The sequence below is a fragment of the Anastrepha ludens genome, chromosome 5 (assembly GCF_028408465.1).
Source record: "Anastrepha ludens isolate Willacy chromosome 5, idAnaLude1.1, whole genome shotgun sequence".
NCBI lineage: Eukaryota > Metazoa > Arthropoda > Insecta > Diptera > Tephritidae > Anastrepha > Anastrepha ludens.
The window spans coordinates 54178137-54198000 of NC_071501.1; the positions used below are offsets into that span (position 1 = coordinate 54178137).

The window sequence follows — 19864 nt, forward strand, 5'->3', positions numbered from 1 at the left end:
ATTTACGTTATGAAACAAGCCAAACCCTAAATATAAGCAGCTTCAAATTTTTGAAAATACAATAGTAAACAAGCTTGTTTCGGGTACAATATTCCAAATACTTCATTACGTTTAAAAATAAATGTGACAATTTAATTATTTCATCAAAGTTTGCCTAAGCTGAAGCCACCATCATCACCAACAACAAAGGTCATGCCTATAAAAATGGACATAGTGGATTTACGAGGTGGCGGTCGGAGTCCAGCTTCGGGCGGGAGGAATTGCTCGATATTTTAAGGGAGAAATTCCTCGAATTTTCAACAAGGCAACCAGGATTTCATCAATCGACGGATCAGGATATATTATGCGCTACCGGACCTGGCGGACGTTGAGGCCGGTAATACCTATGCATATTAAATTCCAGGTTTTTGAAATGTCGTCAAATGCTTGTTTTCACTTAAATGGCACCTGTTGCCACTGTATAATAGGTCGGAGTGAAATACGTAAAGTTTTTCAAATCATATCGTAATAGCAGGGAAAAGTTGCTACATATCAATACAAACTTAGGAAAAAAAAGAAATTTCAAATCGGTTAATATCTTCCGTTCGCGCATTGCATTTAAAATTTACAAATTTTATCCCAAATCCAGCTGATTTACGAAAACTTGTAGAAGTTGTAAATGATTAAAGATCGAGGTCACTTTTTATACATAGCACTTTCAGCATTGAGTAGTAGATTTATAATTTACTAATCTATCCATTTCTGTGGTTCTGAGCGATCAACTTTCACCAATTTTATACCACATCTACTAAGGAAGCCTATGCCAAATGAGGCTTGCGTGAAAGCGGCTTACGGCTACTATAACACGTCTGTGCTTTAGATCGTCTTCCACTTGATTACTTGTATTTCATCGTCTTTCTTTTCATTTTGCTTTTGATTCTGGCATACCGATAAACGAAGTGAACAGAAGAGCTAGTACTCTCTGGTCATTACCAATTCTGCTTTCACTCTTGTCGAACAGCGCTGTTTGGTCAAAAAAATTCTATTCGATGTTCTTTTGAATTACATAGTTTACACAATTACTTAACATTAAATCGCTTCAAACATTTTCATCATGTCTCTTACTCGTAAGGACATACACTGCCCATTTCTTGGTGCACCTAAACCACTGCTGTCATCGGTCCTTCCCACTAATACCGACATTATACAATGTTGGCAAGAAGTGAGGCACAAAATGACAGTAGAATCTTCTGCTGCCAGTTCTGGTCAGAAGTTAAGCTTCACAGTTGTAGCAGATACTGTAGCTAATCAGACTGAGTCCCTTTATTCCAAGGCTTCGATTCCAATAGTTTCCCACACAAGAGTTGTACAAAAGATCAAACATCTACATGATCGATACTACACTCCTCGTAAATCTTATTCAAGGGACAAAGACACACCTGAGAAACAAAAGAAGTACAATGATTTTATTGAACAATCTTCAAGTACATTATTTGACATTTCGTCCTGCAAGTGCGAGATGACACCCAATTGCTTTTGTCAATAAAGCTTTGACAAGTGTATTTGTCCCAGGCCGGTAACTATCAACTGCACATGCCCTAAAGATAGAAAGATACCGCCATTAGAAATCAAATTTCTATATGCTCAAAGATATCTCGGACAAGGTAAGATTGGGACAGTAGACACCAAAGAAACTCAAAAGCTTACATTAAAGTTGCAGAGAAAAGCTAGTCACTTAAGTCAGACCAACTTACCTGGACCTTCTTGTAGTAGCATTGATTCTGAAACAGAGATAACTCCTGAAATTGAAAATGATAAGAATGATCCCGATTTTCAGACCCCACGCTCTATTTCCTCTCAGTCAGCGAGTTCAAAAATGCACAGGCGCGCTTATCACTTCCCGCAACGGTTTTAACAAGTGATCGTTTTGGAGTATCTGATAGAGCAGCAGCAGCTATTGTGTCTAGTGCATTTAAAGACATTGGTCTCATCGAGGCAAAATTAGAAGAGAAAAAGAAAAATGTAGACTAAAACTTATCGAGTCGGGGAATGCAATAGAGCAATTAAACGACACGATGTGTGTGTATTTTGATGGCAGGATGGATGACACTTAAGTTTTAGTTGAAAAAGGAAACAAACGTTATCAATCTATAAAAAATTAAGAGCACAAACATTCTTCTCTCGATGGTGATAGATGACAGAGAGCATGTCCGCAATCTTGAATTGAGGCGAGTTCTGAAAATAAAAGGAAATCCCTTCAAAAGACAAAAATATTAGTAACTTTTTGGTTCCTAAACTAAACTTTGAAGCAAATAAATATTTTGAATTAATTAATTGGTCTGAAATGATACTTAACTGCCCCCAATTTTAGACAGCCTTTCTTCTGAAGATATCTTGCAATTAATTTCTGATAAAGAAAAACCAAAATTAACCATAGATTTAACAAATATTCCATGCCATACGCAAGTTGTGGAGCGTTGCGTAAAACTAGTAACTCAAGCGTCCTCAAAAGTGTATGGGAACGAGAGACGTGATGAGTTTATAAGAGCAACACTCACTTCTCGTACAGTTATGCCTCAATTGGACACTAAAGCAGACTTTGCCACTCCCGAATAAATAATTTTTCATTTTTGGTTGGTTGGTTGGGAAGGGAGTGGATGGAACTCGTAGTACAGTCACCTTCACGCGGTGAGTTCTGAGTCGTCCAAAAAGGGCGGGCCAAGAGCTGTACAAAACTTATTTAAGACAGTGTGGTTAGTGGGCGCGCTAAGAGGGGAATAATTTATTCTACTTATATACTCAAGAAGACAAAAATTAAAATAGAGAGACTAACCACCCGCAATTACGTAAATTTATACAAAAAATTACATTTTCCACTTCTTTTCAGGGGCTGTAGGGGCTTTGATAGAGCGGTAGACGTTTTTCTTTTCAAACTATGCCTGATGTTGTAATAGTCTACAAAAATGAACTTTATCTAACATCATTTCCACCTCTTACAATTTTTCGAATATTTGTTCAATTTTTTATAAAATTTGTAAATTTTAAATGCAATGCGCGAACGGAAACTATAAACCGATTTGAAATTTCTTTTTTTTCCTGAATTTGTATTGATATGTAGCAACTTTTCCCTGCTATTACGATATGTTTTGAAAAAATTTACGTATTTCACTCCGGTCTACTGTATAAGACTAGGCATAAGTTCTAAAACAAAATCGTAATACTTTTCTTGAGCTACACAACAACAATGAATATGTTAGATTATTTCATATGTAATTTTATTTTTATATAACCCGAATGTTAGAAGATTATTATCGAACAAAACGTTTAAACGTACCTATAAACATATTTGCTTCTTAATCACAATAACTTCGAGCAAGTTTTCCATTAAGTTTTTTGGCTCGTGTTCTGGCCATATGCGACATAACCAAATAAGTTCCCGGTAATATTAATAACATTAAATAGATTTTCATAAAACCAGTCATGTCAAAAATGAAGTTCCATTTGTTTGGCATTTCAACTGACATCTTTTTCGTTTCCTCAAAGTAGGGTAGATTACGTAGAATTATAATGCCTTCGCAGAGTATTCCCATAGGGTACAGCGGAATCCAAAGAGTGTATCGCAACCAGGTGAGTATACCTATTTCGTATTTCATAATTTGTGTTATATAGTATGGGTACCTGAAAAAATAAGAGTATTTATATGTAAGAAATTATTGGTACATAAATTAAATTAAAAACTTATTCATAATAAGGTAACCATTCATCAAAGAGAATACAGATATTCAAATAATTTAAATTCACGACTGGTATGTCCCCACTCATTAAAATTTGAAAATTTAACAGCACATAATTTGTCAATTATTCGATTTTACTCATCCAAGGAAGCTCCTTCGTCTTGCTTGTATTGTTTTCATTTTATCTTTTTCTGATTTATATCTATTTGTAGGAAGCTCAAATGCTCATCTTTAATCAACACGTCTTCAACAAAAGGCCACTTCTAACTGGAGTAAAAAATAAGGTTTGTCAATAAAACTTAGGATGTAAATTCATAGAAGATCAAGAATGGATAGCATAGAAACTGAGCGAAATCGAATAATAACCACTTTTCATATATAACAATAATTCTCAGGAATATGAAATCTAAGATAATTTAAAATTCGGTTAAATTATTGCCTATTTAGAAATTTATTTATTATGGAGGATATAGAAGTCCACGCAAATGGGGAAAGTTACTGATCGCCATTCACTTGGGAGTGGCTAGGACGATTCTTCTGCATATGGTTCAAGCAGCTCACAACTCCCGGGATTAGCCCACGTATCCTCTGGGTAGCTTCCGAACACCCGTTCGGGAGTGAGCTAAAGTGAGAAGGCGAGACATTCCAGCATAGCTGGTTGTGCGCTGGGTTTGGGACCCGCCACTTAAAAACCTTCCCCACTGAAAACATACACAAAACCTTGGATGAGAACTTCCAACACTGATGACGACCCCTGCAAACGAACTAAGGACTATGATTTGAGGGCATGCACCTGGAATGTCCGGCCCCTTAATGGGGAATGTGCCTCTTCCCGGCTGGTTGATGTCCTCGTGAGAGTAAAGGCTGACATCACTGCCATCCAAGAGATGCGATGGACGGGGCAAGGCAAGAAAACCATAGGACCTTGCGATGTCGGATTTGTTGTGGGAGAGAGTCTTCCAAGTACTGTCGTTCACTCCGGTGGACGAGCGTCTCGCAACAATCCGCAACAAAGCCCATTTTTTTAACATATCGCTGATTTGCGCCCACGCCCCGACGGAAGAGAAGGACGATGCGACCAAAGATTCCTTCTATGAGCACGTGGAACGTTCCTATGAGCGCTGCCCCCGCCACAACATAAAAATCGTGCTTGGCGACTTCAACGCCAGGGTGGGCAAGGAGGGAATTTTTGGTCCCACAGTCGGAAAATTCAGCCTGCACAACGAAACATCCGGTAACGGACAGAGGCTGCTCAACTTCGCCGGAGCCCGAAACATGGTAGTCTGCAGAACCAGATTCCAGCATAAAACGATGCACCAAGCTACCTGGCTGTCTCCTGATCGAAAAATGCGAAACAAGATCATGTTGTGATAGATGGAGAACACGCTTCTAGTGTATTAGATGTATGTACGATCCGAGGACCCAACATCGACTCGGATCATTACCTTGTTGCAGCCAAACTGCGCACACGCCTCTGTGCAGCGGAAAGCGTTAATCTAACTACGCAAAGAATGTTCGACATCGAAAAGCAGCAATCACAACAAACAGAAGATTCGCCACTCGACTCTCACTCCTGCTCTCAGAGAGTACTGCCCAACAAACCGGCATGCACGAGCAATGGAGCAACATTTCCGAAGAAATCGGATTCCGGCGAGCCCGAAAAAACAGTTGGTACGACGAGGAATGCCATGCTGCCTATAGAGCCACGCTGCGATCGAGCGCAACGCGAGCCATGTGGGATCGCTACAGAGAGCTAAAAAAAGAAGAGAGATGTATTATTCGACAAAGGAAACGAGAGGCCGAAATACGTGAGTGCGAGGAACTTGAGACGCTGGCCAACAGGAACAACGCCCGAAAATTCTACTAGAAAGTTCGGCGGTTTACAGAAGGTTTTAAGACCGGGGCGTTTTCCTGTAAGAACAAAGACGGCGAACTGGAGACTGGCATCCAGAGCAATCTTAAATTAACAGCGCCGTCAGAATTGGGAAGGACCTCTCCGAGCCGTTTGATACCAAATGAGGTTTCAGACAGGGTGACTCGCTGTCGTGTGACTTCTTTAACCTGATGTTGGAGAGCATCGTACGAGCCGTAGAACTTAATCGCTGAGGCACAATTTTTTATAAGAGCGTACAATTGTTGGCGTATGCCGATGATATCGACATCATCGGCCTTAACAACCGCGCTGTTAGTTCTGCCTTCTCTAAACTGGATAAAGAGGCAAATCGAATGGGTCTGGTGGAGAACGAGGACAAAACGAAGTACCTCCTGTCATCAAACAAACGGTCGGCGCACTTGCGTATCGGCACCCACGACACTGTTGACAGTTGTGATTTCGAGGTTGTAAAGGACTTCGTATAATTAGGAATCAGCATTAACACCGATAACAATGACAGCCTTGAAATCCAACGTAGAATCTCTCTTGCCAACAAGTGCTACTTTGGACTAAGTAGGCAATTGAGTAGTAAAGTCCTTTCTCGACGAAAAAAACTAACTTTTGCTAATTGTTATTTCTGTGAAATGACACTGTAAAGTTTGTATACTCACTTTTGAACAAAGGTATTATAATTTTGTTTAGCAAATGGTTAAATGTAATATCATAAAGAACATATACCGAAATGAGCATAATGATGAGAAAAGTTGATTTGGACATGTCGGTTGGCCGTCCGTCTGTTGGTGCCCACCATGACCCGAGCAAAAATTAATATATTTCAAAGACACTGGGTAAATATTATACTCTTTGTCCAAAGTTGTTTGGTATCGAAAATGGGCGGAATGGTCAATAATCACGCTCAGCAGCCATACAATGGCAATTTGGATATTTCCATAACGAGTTAATAAAACTCATTCAGATCCGACATAAATATTATAAAGGGTATATAAAAATCTGGTATATAGCAGTTTTGTCGAAAGTCATCACCATCAATACTATCGATAGTTCCATAGATAGTTTGTCAGCACAACTGCACATCCTGTCAGTGCCCTTACTTTCACTAGCGAAGAGTGGCCCTCAGGAAGACTAAAGCCATTTAAATCGATGGAATAGCATGTTGATGTTAAAAAACTTAAGTCCAACGAGAGTAAACTATCTTGCCAAGGTAGAGCAAGGCACTCCTCAGGGTGGTATTCTTTCCACCTGCTTTTCAATTATTATTTTTTTACTTTTAGAATAACATTGGTGTCTTCGAAAAGGAAACAAGAAGATTCTTTTAAATATAGTATATAAAGTCCTATCGAGCATATTATGCGAAATATTGAAGCCCATCATCAATGAACTGATCAATGTAAACTAATCATATACCAGATATTCAATATATGCAATATTTTTGCCGATTTCAAAGCTAAAAAGTCAGAGCTAATATAATAGAACGGTTTCTGAATCCGAGGACACCAGTACCGTTGTAAAGTAAATAATTCCTGTACTGGTGGGAATTCGAGTAATGTATTTTTATATAGTCATACAAATGCAATCGTACTTCTTTGCTGAACCATTATTGATTAGAAACTTAATTTAAATATGTTTTATTCTGTACTTACCGAACTATTTCAATACATGACCAAATCCCAAAAACATAAAAAACCACTGGCTTTGTCTGCATGCGAGGCTCTAACTCTAGCATAGCAAATAGTATAAAATTCCGACCCGTAACTTGGAAGAATGGTATCAATGCACCACCTTTTGTGTATCCGAAAATTGGATGAAGTACTTCAAGATACTGCAGCAGTTGGCAAAATTTCATTGCGTCGCCTACAGATTCGTATGCTTTCGGAATTGATTTCATACCATTGCGGTAATACATCACACTCATCGCGCTGAGAATGTATAAATATCCGATAAACTGGGCAAAGTTGTAAAGCACCATATATACTTGTTTAGCACGTTCTGGAATATATTAAAAAAAAATTATAGTCATTGACCTCCCAAATAAAAGTACTTATAAGAATGTGTGAATGAACAAAAAAAAAATGTTGATGTAAGATATTTGGGGATGTTGCGAAATGTATATACAAATTTTCACAGTGAAAAAACGAATCTGTTATTGTAGCTTTTCATTGTGGAACACGTTTTGGTTGAAAGAAGTGATAATTTCTATGCAAAAACCCCTCCATCTACCCAATTCTTAAGCAGAGCTTGGTAATTTCCTGATATTTTAGTTCTTTAAAGTTAGAGGTATTGGACAATACGGATCATAGAGTTGTGTTCTCTTCCTGCTTTTATTTAATTTTAATGTTTCGTTATTCCCCCACACTGTGGGTTTCTTCTCTAATATTTGAAGGTAAACGATTATCTCTCCGACTTTTCTCGTTTCTTCAACGTTCGGAGCCTAACAATCTGTTCTGCAAAATCCCCGGCTAGTCAATTTATCTCCATCTTACATTTTATTCCATCTTATGCTACAAGTCTAATAAGACCTGTACAATAAGATCTTCAAGACTCTAGTCGATAGGGGAATGTTTATGCTGATACAACAACAACATTCTTTAACCACCGTCATGATCTCTTGTTGAATAGCTGTAGCTATTCCTTAAGCTATCGAAGAATAAGAAATGTGCAGGTGAGAAATTGAGGGAGATATTAAAGGACAAAGGTTAAACTTGGGCTCTTGAAAAATCTTAATAACTCGAAAAATAATTGACCAATTGAAATAGGAAATATGCCATTGTAAAGCTAATTATGCGGTCGTCATACCTGAAAAAATTGGTGCGTGACTACCATTCGGTATTGCCCGGTTCGCACAGAAAGCGCATGTAGCATCAAATTATAGAAAAGTCTTTATTCCACTATCGGTCGTCCTTTGTCAGGCAATGGCAACGTTACGAGTGCATTTCTGCCATGAAAAAGTTCCTTATAAGAGGTGGGCTTGATTATTTATCAAATTGGCCCATTTGCAATACCTTGTGTACCAAGTTTCTTTGTAATATATTACTTATGCTGTCACATACAACCGTTACTTGAGAAAAATTTTAGCAATTTTTAGTTGCGCAATCATATTTTTATAAGATTGAAATCAGTGTGATTCCCTCTATCGAGTGCCTATTTGAATTTTCGATAGATTAAGAGGAAATATTCTTCACGTAACAATTTAGATAACACAAATAAATAACTAACCAACTTATTCTGTGCACTTGACAAATTCAAGGACTTGCTTATTTACCCAGATTGATATTTATCAAGATTTCGGTATTCTGTCTCTTAAATAAAATACTCCTTTCTTTCTAAATTGTTAAGATGCCAAATGTTTATGACAATTATGTATTTTATAAAGATTTGTAAGCTATTTTATGAAAATTTGTATTCCCATTGTTAAATGAAAATGAAAATCACGGATATAGATCTCGTGCGTGCGACATGTTAAATTTGCTTCCGCTTCACACTAAACAGCTTTACCACAATGTGGGGAAAAGCGTTTTGCACTAAGCTTTCAGATTTATTTATTATCTATTTATAAATAACAAAAAAACTGTTTGATAAAAATATTTACTAATTGTAAAAATTTTGTTATTTTGTCAAGTGACAGAACAGAGTTGTAAATATGTACACTAGGCATTCATGTTTACTTATTTATCAAACCTTTTATGTATCCAAACTCTTTTTCAGGATTGCCTTCCATGGCATTGAATGGCTTCTCGTTCTCAATCGTTTCATCATCAGTCCGCCAACGCTCAAAATCTATTTTCAGCCATTGTGGTTTCCGAAGAGTTGAAATTAAACGAGGCCACCAAGTAACATCATTTTTTTTAATGAAGAACTCAACTTTGTTATCAAAAACTCGATAGGTGCAGCTCTGGAAGAGTCCTCAAGAATGAAAAAGTGTTTTCTTTAAATTGATATTTTACCTCTTCGTTGACAGCAGCATAAAAGTGTAATTCGAATGTGTAATCATTGAAACCACGGGCACCATAGCCTTTGGAAGAAAATGTAAATAAGTTTGGCGTGAGATTGACCACAGGTGGCTAGAGAAATTTATGATATCGATTTTTCAAATGCGAAAGCTCTAAGTACAAGATTCTATACCTCTGAGTCTTTTATGTCCACTTTTAGGGATATCTTCTCTTTTGTCTGTGCCCAATACACTAAAGGATGAAGAGTAAGTGAAATAAAGCCGGATTGGCACTTTTCATTTTCGCTAGCAGAATAATTGTTTTCTGGTACCTCGTTGATTTGATTTTTCATGTTAACCATTTTGCTATAAGCGTAATAAGAACAGCAGCCTTTAATAGCTATGCAACACAAACACTTCTCACATAAAAACTCACTTATTATTATCCAACACAGTAGTTTTGTTTACTACCTAGACAAAAGTTGCCAGAAAGCATTCTAAAAAACGATTCTCTGGCAAATAGACCTTTTTGCATTAAATCGAACTGTATAAAACGAGATAAAAACCAGCTGAATAAAATTTGTATACTTATAGGGTCTATAATATTAGATGTTTGAGTGCAACCCTGCAGTGAATGTAGTTGGTTCTGAACTAGAGACTTTATTAAACGTAGGTGTTCATAACTAGTGCCTATCCAACCTACTTGATTTGCAATCAACTGATGCTGAAAACAGTCACCGACGTATCGTAGTCCCTTATCCTGCAAACAGTAACCGACGTAAACGCAGTCCCCTGTCAGCTGTTACGATCAAACTAATGAGATCCCATGTAAATGAAAAATTACTTCCCTTCCATATCGTAGTATCGTAGATTTTGCCGCAGGACGTTTTAATATTCCTATCAGGATTGCTCTCTCACCCACAGTGTTGCCAAACAGTACATTTCGAAATCATTTACAAAATAAACTTGGAAAAACTGTAATTTTTGTTAAAATAACTTAAGAACCATGTTGAATAATTTTAATTATAGATAAATGAACTATTTGCATTTGTTGGTTTTTGGCTTTGGTTTAGTAAACAATGAAAAATTGTAGCTGATAACGCGGATGTGTGAAAAATTGTGTAAGCAAAAATATCAATGGTAACATTGTGTAGATACAACCCTGACCTCTGGGCTTTAGAAGGTTGATGATCTTTCACATCCAAAACATGAGATCAGTTTTTATTTAAATTGTCAAGTCGTAGAATTAAATCGAAACATTATTGACGTTTAGGAAGAAATTAAAACTGTTTATCCAAAATTTTACGGGCCTTCAAAAAAATGTTGCCACTTAATTGGTAACTCAGTACCAGCCGAACGAATTTTATCAAAAGCTGGTGCAACGGCGAGTGAAAATCGTAACAACAAAATGGTTATCAAAGTTACGATTTCTGCAAAAGTGTTCGAACAATAAATAATTATTATTGACATTCACAATCCTAGTTTTATTTTAGTTGGCGCCAATTTGTACGGAATGAGGTCTAAATAAAACATAAATTTTGTATAAGGAAGTTTTCGAAAATATTTATTGTGCAAATTTTTTATCTCGCGATTAACTATATAATTAATGAATCGATTAAAATATATTTTTTGCCATCCCTAGCTGTAACCGAATGGTTGACCCGTGACTACGATTTGGAAATGCACAGGTTCGATTCCCCATTCATGAAACATCAAATGACAGAAAAAGTTTTTTTTAACGCGGTCGTGCCTTGGCAGGCTATGGCAAACGTCCGCTAGTATTTCTGCCGTGAAAAGTACTTCTCATAAATAACCATCGCCGTTTGGAGGCGGCGTAAAATTTTAGTTCTCTCCATTTGTGGAAATATGCCAAAACGCATACCACAAATTGGGGGATGATCTCGCCAAACACCAAATAAAGGGTGTATATGTATAAAACATTTAACATTTTACTAGACCTAAGTACAAATACTTCGCTAGTTCAAATATGCCTATCGAATGAATCTGAAAGAGAAAGGTATATTAGATAGATATGTATATACCTATACGATATACCTATACGATAGTAGAGAACAAACTCGGGGGGGTTTGCCATTACCAGCCAAGGGCGACCGATATTGGAAAAAGCTTTAATTTTATTCATTTTATTTTGTTATTTGTTTTGAAAACTACTGTATCAGCAAATAGACACCCATTATACAATAAGAAACATTCGAAGACAATAAATCCTGTTGACTGTTGACTATTGGAGTGTTAAAAGCTCTTTTTTTCAGCGCAAATGAAATTAACAGTCGCAAAATTTTGATAAATATGGCGAAGCGAACAGTGAAAATGCGCCAGTGAGGATACCTAAAATTTATTTTCGACGCTCGTTCGATGCTTTTTGGCGAATGAATGTTCGCTTTACTACTCTTAAAGTGAAGGCGACTGACCATAACACAGCTGACAGATGTGACGAAATTCGTCCAAAGCGAGTTTGTTTACATTATGATTTTCATGTCCGTTCTTTTTGGAAAAAAGTACTATAGGATATTTCAAGTTAAAAGTGTTTGATTCATATTAAAAAATGTAGTGTGTGATGACTGATAATCATAACATAATGAAGGAATTTCCAGATTGAAGTGGATTGACTTTCAAGATTCAATGGTGTTAAGCTGGGAGTTGTTCTTACTGTGAATAAGAATGAGTCTTCGATTCACGTGTCTTTATGTGTCACGACGTAGCCGGACATTAATAAGGAGCAACAAAAAAATTGTGACTGAGTTGGTGCAGCTAGAAGAAAGCGATTCACCAAATGTATCAGCAAAAATAGGAATTGCTGAGAAGAGACACAGATTCCAGAATTAAATTGCTTCTAATTTTCACACAGGAACAAGTTAAAAAATTAAAACAATAACTTAGAAAGAGTTTACTGGACTGAAGGGGATATAGCCAACACAATTATACTATCTTCAATCAGCGCAAAATACTACTACAGACCGTTGAAGAACAAGGATTTTCCTCCCAATCTACGCCCACTTTACAACGCCATTATAATCCTATCTCAATAGTCGTGAAATTTAAATAAAGATAAAATATAGGAGGGCTATCTGACTGCACAAATGTGTATGACACATTTGAGCTGGAAACGTCAATTCATTCACTTTTTGTTTTTTTTTCCTTGTTCACTCCTCTCGGGAGCATAGAGCCCCGACAAGACTTGTCTTGCGTTGGTTCCGTTAATCTATTTGATTTCTGACAGGGTAGGTGATTAGCCTGCCGCTATCAGTCCTAAGTAGTGGGAATGCCCACTTGTCGTTGCCTAGGAACAACGCCTTCGTAATGCTTGGAGCGCCATCTGTGTGTCAAAATTTTCTGGCAGAAGGGTATCGCATAGCGAAGTCCTCAATTTGGTGTGTCTTCCTCTTGCTGGCGCCACTGATGCATTGTGTAACTGTGTGTTTTTCTTTGTTTTAGCAGCTCCAATGCAAATAATGCGCTGACCATTGTGCGGGAGTAAGGATGGGAAGGAACTTGTTTTTGGGGTTGAGGAATGATTTTTTTTTTTTTTTTTTTTAGAGATAGGGAAAGTAGGTAAATTTGGAGAAGTGCGAGGACCGTGCTTTACGTAGGATTCGAGCCCACAACCTCTGGGATGGCAGGCTAGTGCACTTACGCTAGACTACCGAGGCCGAATGCATTCACTTACAGGTATAAATTATCCTATCTGCTGATGGTCGTAATTATTCCTTTCAAGGAATTGTTATCAGTAATCGGTTCCTTCAGGCTGAGGCAAAGTACTTAGAAATAATATTGTTTTCATTAGGGACTCGCTGATTTCGGAAACCATCATGAGTTTTGTTAACTTTTGGCTCGCCCCAAACTAATTACCAACTTATCGAAGGAATCCAGTTAATTGCAAAGTTTTATAAAACTTATTATCTAACTACGAACTATCTTAAAACACATAGATATCTAGGAAATATCTCTTAGTTTTCTATAATTTTATGTTGCTATATGTATATGCATCGAAAATTTTTAAATAAATGTTAGATTTTCATCAAAAGGCAACAATAGTTTTTTAGTTGTTTTGTTTAATGCAGACTAAACAACCAATATAGGATTTGCGGGATCTGTTGAGGACTCTTCAGTTTATCGTCCACAGACCTCCGTTCGGCCGGTGTATCTTCGTTAGAGGAGCTATCCATTTTCGGGAAGTAACCTACGAGAATTATGCGGAATGTTATGCCGGCATTCGAGACTGCCTTCAGCCTTGTATTTCTACTAAAATAATTTTTAGTAAGTGCTGGGATGACAGCTTAATGAGAGTGTATGACTGTTGTGTATGAAGTGCTCTATAAATAAAAATAATCGTAGAGGAATGCACACTGGAAAGCACTATATTTTATTTAGTAATAGTGATCCCTCTCTTTGACAATACGAAAGGAGTTACTTGTATGCCGCGATGTCTGAATTTGGTATCCCCGCAAAATTATTACGGCTATGCAAGAGGCCGTTGCTCAATACCAGCACCGCCATCATAATTGGGAAGGACCTCTCCTAGCCGTTTGATACCAAACGAGTTTCAGACAGGGTGACTCGCTGTCGTGTGACTTCTTTAACCTGATGTTGAAAAGGATTGTACGAGAAGCAGAACTTAATCGCTCAATCGCGTATCGGCACCCAATTCGCTGTTGACATCCGAATGGATACAAATGCTCCGGCTCTGAAAGTATTCGATGCGATGAGTAGTAGAGAAAGAGGAAGGTCTCCTCTGCGGTGGAAAGATCAGGTGGAAAAGGACTTGGCTTCACTTGATGTGTCCAACTGGCGCCGGTTAGCACGAGAAAGAAACGACTGGCGCGCTTTGTTAAACACGGCCAAAATCGCGTAAGCGGTTATCGCGCCAATTAAGGAGAAGAAGACCCCTCTCCTTTTGCCATGAGCTTGCATAGAACACTTTTCGGTTAGTATACATGATTTAATAAATATTTAACTATTGTATTTTTGGAAAACCGTGGAAACAGCCGTTGATCAGCAGCTAATGATTTTTTGAAAGGTCAACATGCATAGTTCATTTGACCTACACTTCTTTATTTTCTTCTTGTTTTACTTCAATGACTTGTTTACGAGGGAGACCTGATTATTTTTACTTTGGAACGTTATATCTATGCATATATGAGTGTGTATGTATATACCGGGTGGGCCATCTAACGTTTGAAACTAGAAATAGCTTTAAGTAAGAAACGTAGGCTTCTTTCGCTAATTTTTGCGATTCTAAAGCGGCCAATTTCCGAACATTGTATTTTCTGACGAGAAAATTTTTCGTAGTGAGCAATTCGTAAACTCTCAAAACGATAGGGTTTATTTGACCGTCCTTCATTCGAGAATTTGAGTCACCGATTGGCCACCAGGAAGCAGTTCCCGCCACAGGTAATGGTTTGGGCCGCTGTAATCGCAGATGAGCGCTCTCCAATCGTTTTCATTGAGCCCGGCGTCAAGGTAAATGCGAAATATTATCGGGAAAGTATTCTGAAAGTTGCTTTGAAGCTGTGGGCAGACAAACATTTTGGTGGCAGGCCATGGACGTTTCAGCAGGACTCGGCACCGTCTCACAAAGCTCGAGTGAACCAAGAATTGCTAAAAAATAACGTTCCGAGCTTCATAACGTCCACACAATGACTCTCAAATTCACCACACGTGAATCCAATGGATTATTCTCTTTGGGCTATTTTGGAGAGCAAGGTCCGAACTAAATGATTCACCAGTCTCGAGGCGCTGAGAGGGCAATGAGATTTCTTTTTATAGGTTTATTCTGTATTTTTTTCTGCCTAATTTTACCCTCATTTCATTTTCTTTTGTACCATAAATAAGGTTAGGTTTTTGAGTAGCCAACTTGCTTAGACCATGTAGGTCCCTTGAGCAATGCAATGTTAAACATTTGAACCCTATTCTCAATATTAGATTTCCGCGTAAGTATCCTGTGACATGATGAGTCCTAAATATTTAACGTTCTCCTTCTAAGGAATCTCCACACCCTTGAAAACTAGCGCGGAGACTGCAGGTAGTCCTATGTTTTCTTGTAAAGATAATTAGTTCCGGTTTATCGCGGTTTATTCCGAGTCCCCTACTCCATATCCATAAGCCAAACCTAAACTTTTCATGAAAAGTTTGCCCTCAATGCTCTTCATAAGTTTTTGGTGGTTATGGATGCCCAGATGATGTATAATAAACATTTTAATATTTAAATATGTGTGTACATATATAGGATATGTATTTATAACATATCTTTATTTCGAAAAAATAAAAAAATGTTTTGTGCATATTTTTTTTCGTAAAAAGTGAATTTGGCGTTTTACTTACATGAAATAAATGTTTGGCGAGAAGCACTATTGTTGACATATAGATTTTACCTATTTAATTTTTTTGGAAAACGCGTTAGGGAAACCGGCTAAATCACCCTAGTGTGCATGAAATCCGGCACATTACTGAATTTGAACAGGTGCAGGTGCAACCATATACTCATACAAAAATAAATATTCCAAAAAATTGTAATCGTAAAACATGAACAGGGATGGAAATACAGTGTTTCTAGCTTATAAGCACCCCAGCTAAAAGCAATAGAAAACTGTAGGAAAATTTCACTAATTTAGATGCACACGATGTTTTGTAAGCGTTTTCCGCTTACAAGCACCGAAAAATTGGTCATCTTCTCGCTTATAGTATTGAAATTTAATTTTGCACTTATCTCTACAAATAAATTTAAGCTTGAGCTAGATAATTTTTGTCAATACTATTTCGGCCAGCCTTAGAGACATTTCAAATTTTATAAGCACCCTTTGGTGTAGTTTGTATTAAATATTTACGTTAATTTTTCTGCGTTTTGTCTTTCACCGTATTTTCTTCCAACTATTTATTTAGTAGTTGAAAATAAACTGTGTTAAAGTGAATATGTCCGCATTACTGCACTATCTAAGATATTCATTTTAGTTGGCATTTGACGATAGTATTACCTGATTTCAAAAGATAATTAAGACATGACGTTGGTAGCGCATCGTATGTTGGCTCCAAAACATCAGCATCGTAATCATCAGTGGATGACGGGTAACAAATTGAATGTCCTATTTACACCCAGTTTAGCCGGACTCATGCAGGAACCACAGTTGGCGCCACGGGAGCAAGAAGAGCGTGTAAGTACATTGTATTGGTAAATGTACTAGTTATGCACATATATTATTTTTACCTAATTCAGTAATGAGACTCGTAACACTCCATTTTTAAGCTTTTATTTATTTATTCCAATTTCGGTATGAGTGAAAAAAGAATGTCAGAGTTTAATAATAAAAAAACAAATGTGGTTTTTGTTTCGTATTAAACTTTTTTGTGCGCTTGGAAATATTTTTGTTCGAAGAATTGGTGCTAAAAAGCAGTTACTAACACCAACCACGAAAATAGTTTTAAGTGTTATTGACTACAAGGAGACATCATTAGCTTGTAGTAGACTTGATATAAAAGGTGTAAAAGTTTGTCTTTTTTACAGAAGTAAATTGTTAATGCGTCGGAACTGTGAAAAAGTAAGATAAAATCAAAGACAAACTCAAATCAATCATTTTAAGAGTTTAAAAACTTTCGAATTTGTAAATTCACATAGAAAGTAATATCATAAAAAAGACGTGTGCAAAATTTCAGGGAGATCGGTCCATAACTTTTCGAGTTATCGTGTACGCAAATTTGAAAAATATAGTTTTGAGAAAAAACGCGTCTAAAGTTTGAATACAACGTAACTATACCTTTCCCAGCGCTTGAACGCAAAGAATAGAGTGGTCACGGTTGATGATCTATAATATAAGAAATACTATATAAGAAATACTAAAATATATGACATATTCTTAAAGGATTATAATAACATTTTATGAAAAAATAATTTTGTTTAAAACTGTTTTATCTTGATCTTTAGCTCCTGGGTGATGCTCCGACTACTAACATGCCGGTCAACTTCGACATGTAAAAATCGCTGGTTCACCTTTTTCACAACTAACAATGTTATATACTTTAACATCAGTTATAAGTTATTTTCGAAGTTTTTGGAAAATATTCGGTTAATTCCCTCAGGTGGAATTGTTCCGCTGTTTCACATGGCAAAGTATCAGAGGAAGTAGCGAAACGTCATTGTGGATTGCGGTTAAGTCTCTCGTCAATAGTATTCAAGAATTATATTTTGATGCGCTGCTGTTCTAAAAATATTTTTATGTTCGTAGCAAAATTATTAAAGAAAGCATTGCGTGTTGGATGAGAAATGGAAAGGTCTGAAACCATCTGAATCAAAGCATTTCACACAATTTGAGGACGGCGAGAGCATTTCCATCGCAAGTCACTGTCTTATCTGAAATTCAAAACCCTATAGTGAAACAGAAATAAATTTTGTCCTGATATACATAGACTTGCCATAAGTTCTGTTCGTCATACCTGTAGATATGAAATTATAATACTTTTTTTTAATGAAGTTAGTTTTATTTAATCATGTAAATATTAAAAAAAATTTTAAATTTTCATTCGAAATGGTCACCATTTGCTTTTACAAAGCTTTCAAACGATTAGGCTATTCATATATTGCAGCACGAACCGTTTCCATGGATATTGACGACGCTGCTCGCACCAAAGGGTGTTTCATACTCTCCAAATTTTTGTGTGGTCTTCGACAAGCTATATTCTCCAATTCTTACCACAAACTGTAGTCCAATGGATTCAGATCTGCTTCATCACAATTCTAATACAAATTTTGTGAGATATTATTAATTATGCATTCATATTACAGAAAAAAACATGTGCACATACACGCTTTGGCCTGTTATTGCTTATTATAAAATGTAATATCGAATTTCGCATGCGCATTGCTGCCATCAATAAATTAACTAATGTTGTTGCTGTAGTTGCATAAACATTCCCCATACATACATATACGGGGAATGCTGCTGAAGTGACAGTCCTTAGCCGGATATAAATCCGGGTCGTTCCGGTTACATAGAACCGACTGCCGTGGGAACTAATCCTTCTCCTTGCATTTTCTTCATATCTTTAATAATATTAAACAAACCAAAAACATCGAATTATTTCACCAAAATAATTTCTATGAAGAAAACCTTTCACAACGGATTTGACATCTGATTGTCAATCTTGCAGGTAATCTGCCATATGTGAACGGGTAGATTAATTTTGTGGATTTATTGATAATTAAAGCATATGTGAACGTTCTTTAACATACAGCTAATGCCCGTGCATGAGCTGCGCGAGCGGTCTGAAGTTGGTTACACCTCGAATGCCGGACCCTGTAGGGTTTTCGGTATTTATGTTTTCCGCAAGATCGTTGTATGATGTACTTTTTCGGTTGCGGTAAACGGTTACGGGTGTGATTGGTGACTTTAGAGAACAATGACTCGTTAGTAGGATGCCATTTGCATCATATTACTTCCGTTACAATTCGCCTCCACGACACTCGGTCATCGGTTTTTCGTTTGATATCAGATATGCCCATAGCTTCAATGTTGTCATCTCTCCATCGTTTTCTCGGACGACCTCTTCTTCTGTCGCCTTGTGGATTTATGTCGAAAACCTTTTTATAGCTATATTGTTGCTCATTCGTAGAATGTGACCATACGCTTTATTGTACCTGATTATAAAGGATTTTCCAATAAAAGGTATTATTTTGAATAGCCCGCTATTTCGGTAGATGTCGCTTATGAAACTGCCATTTTTTGATATTTGACAAGTAGAAACTACGCCATTAATATAAATGGAACGATACACGCTTAAACAATGCATAAAAATGGTGAAAATTTGGCAGAGACGGTTCGTAAAACTCGAACATTTTTAGGTCATCGTGAAGCCGCTTGTCCTACCGTAATCCAGAAATTGGTGAAAAAATTCGAGTTGTTGGGACAAGTTAGTGATGTGAAGAATAAAACCCGTACACGTCGCTCAAGAACAGCCAAAAATATTGCTGTTGTAGCCGAAAGTGTTGAAGAAAGCCCATGTTTGTCAATTCTTCGTCGTTCTTTGGAATTAGGCATTCCACAAACGTCATTACACCGTATTTTGCATAAAGATTTGAGTCTTAAGGCTTATAAAGTCCAGTTAAAACAAGAACTCAAGCCGGCCGATCTTCAACAGCGTCATGTCTTTGCTGATTGGGTCGTTGAAATGCATGAAAATGATCCGGAATTCCATCGAAAAATCATCTTGAGTGATGAGGCCCATTTCCACCTCGGTGGCTTCGTCAACAAGCAAAATTGTCGGATTTGGGGCTCGGAAAATCCAAAAGTTATTGTTGAAAAGCCTCTTTATCTTCAACGTATG

At 37.1% G+C, this 19864-nt stretch overlaps 1 protein-coding gene and 1 long non-coding RNA gene across 3 annotated transcripts; one reads left to right on the forward strand and one right to left on the reverse strand.

Moving 5' to 3' along the window:
* LOC128863857 (uncharacterized) lies at nt 1–4076 on the forward strand. Its single transcript, XR_008454630.1, has 3 exons — nt 1–83; nt 150–376; nt 3926–4076. It is a non-coding gene; the product is annotated as an uncharacterized LOC128863857 (long non-coding RNA).
* On the reverse strand, nt 3210–10283 carry LOC128863855 (very-long-chain (3R)-3-hydroxyacyl-CoA dehydratase). Of its 2 annotated transcripts, XM_054103228.1 has the most exons (6): nt 9969–10282; nt 9727–9898; nt 9549–9665; nt 9283–9496; nt 7248–7593; nt 3211–3657 (listed from the first exon to the last, which is right to left on the reverse strand). In XM_054103228.1, exons 2-6 carry the CDS (start codon nt 9892–9894, stop codon nt 3333–3335), a joined length of 1170 nt encoding a protein of 389 aa, XP_053959203.1. In that variant the 5' UTR covers nt 9895–9898; nt 9969–10282; the 3' UTR covers nt 3211–3332. The 2 variants fall into 2 exon arrangements, with proteins under 2 accessions (XP_053959204.1, XP_053959203.1); XM_054103229.1 differs by having other exon boundaries at nt 3210–3657; nt 9727–10283.
* Between the last annotated feature and the right edge of the window lie 9581 nt (nt 10284–19864).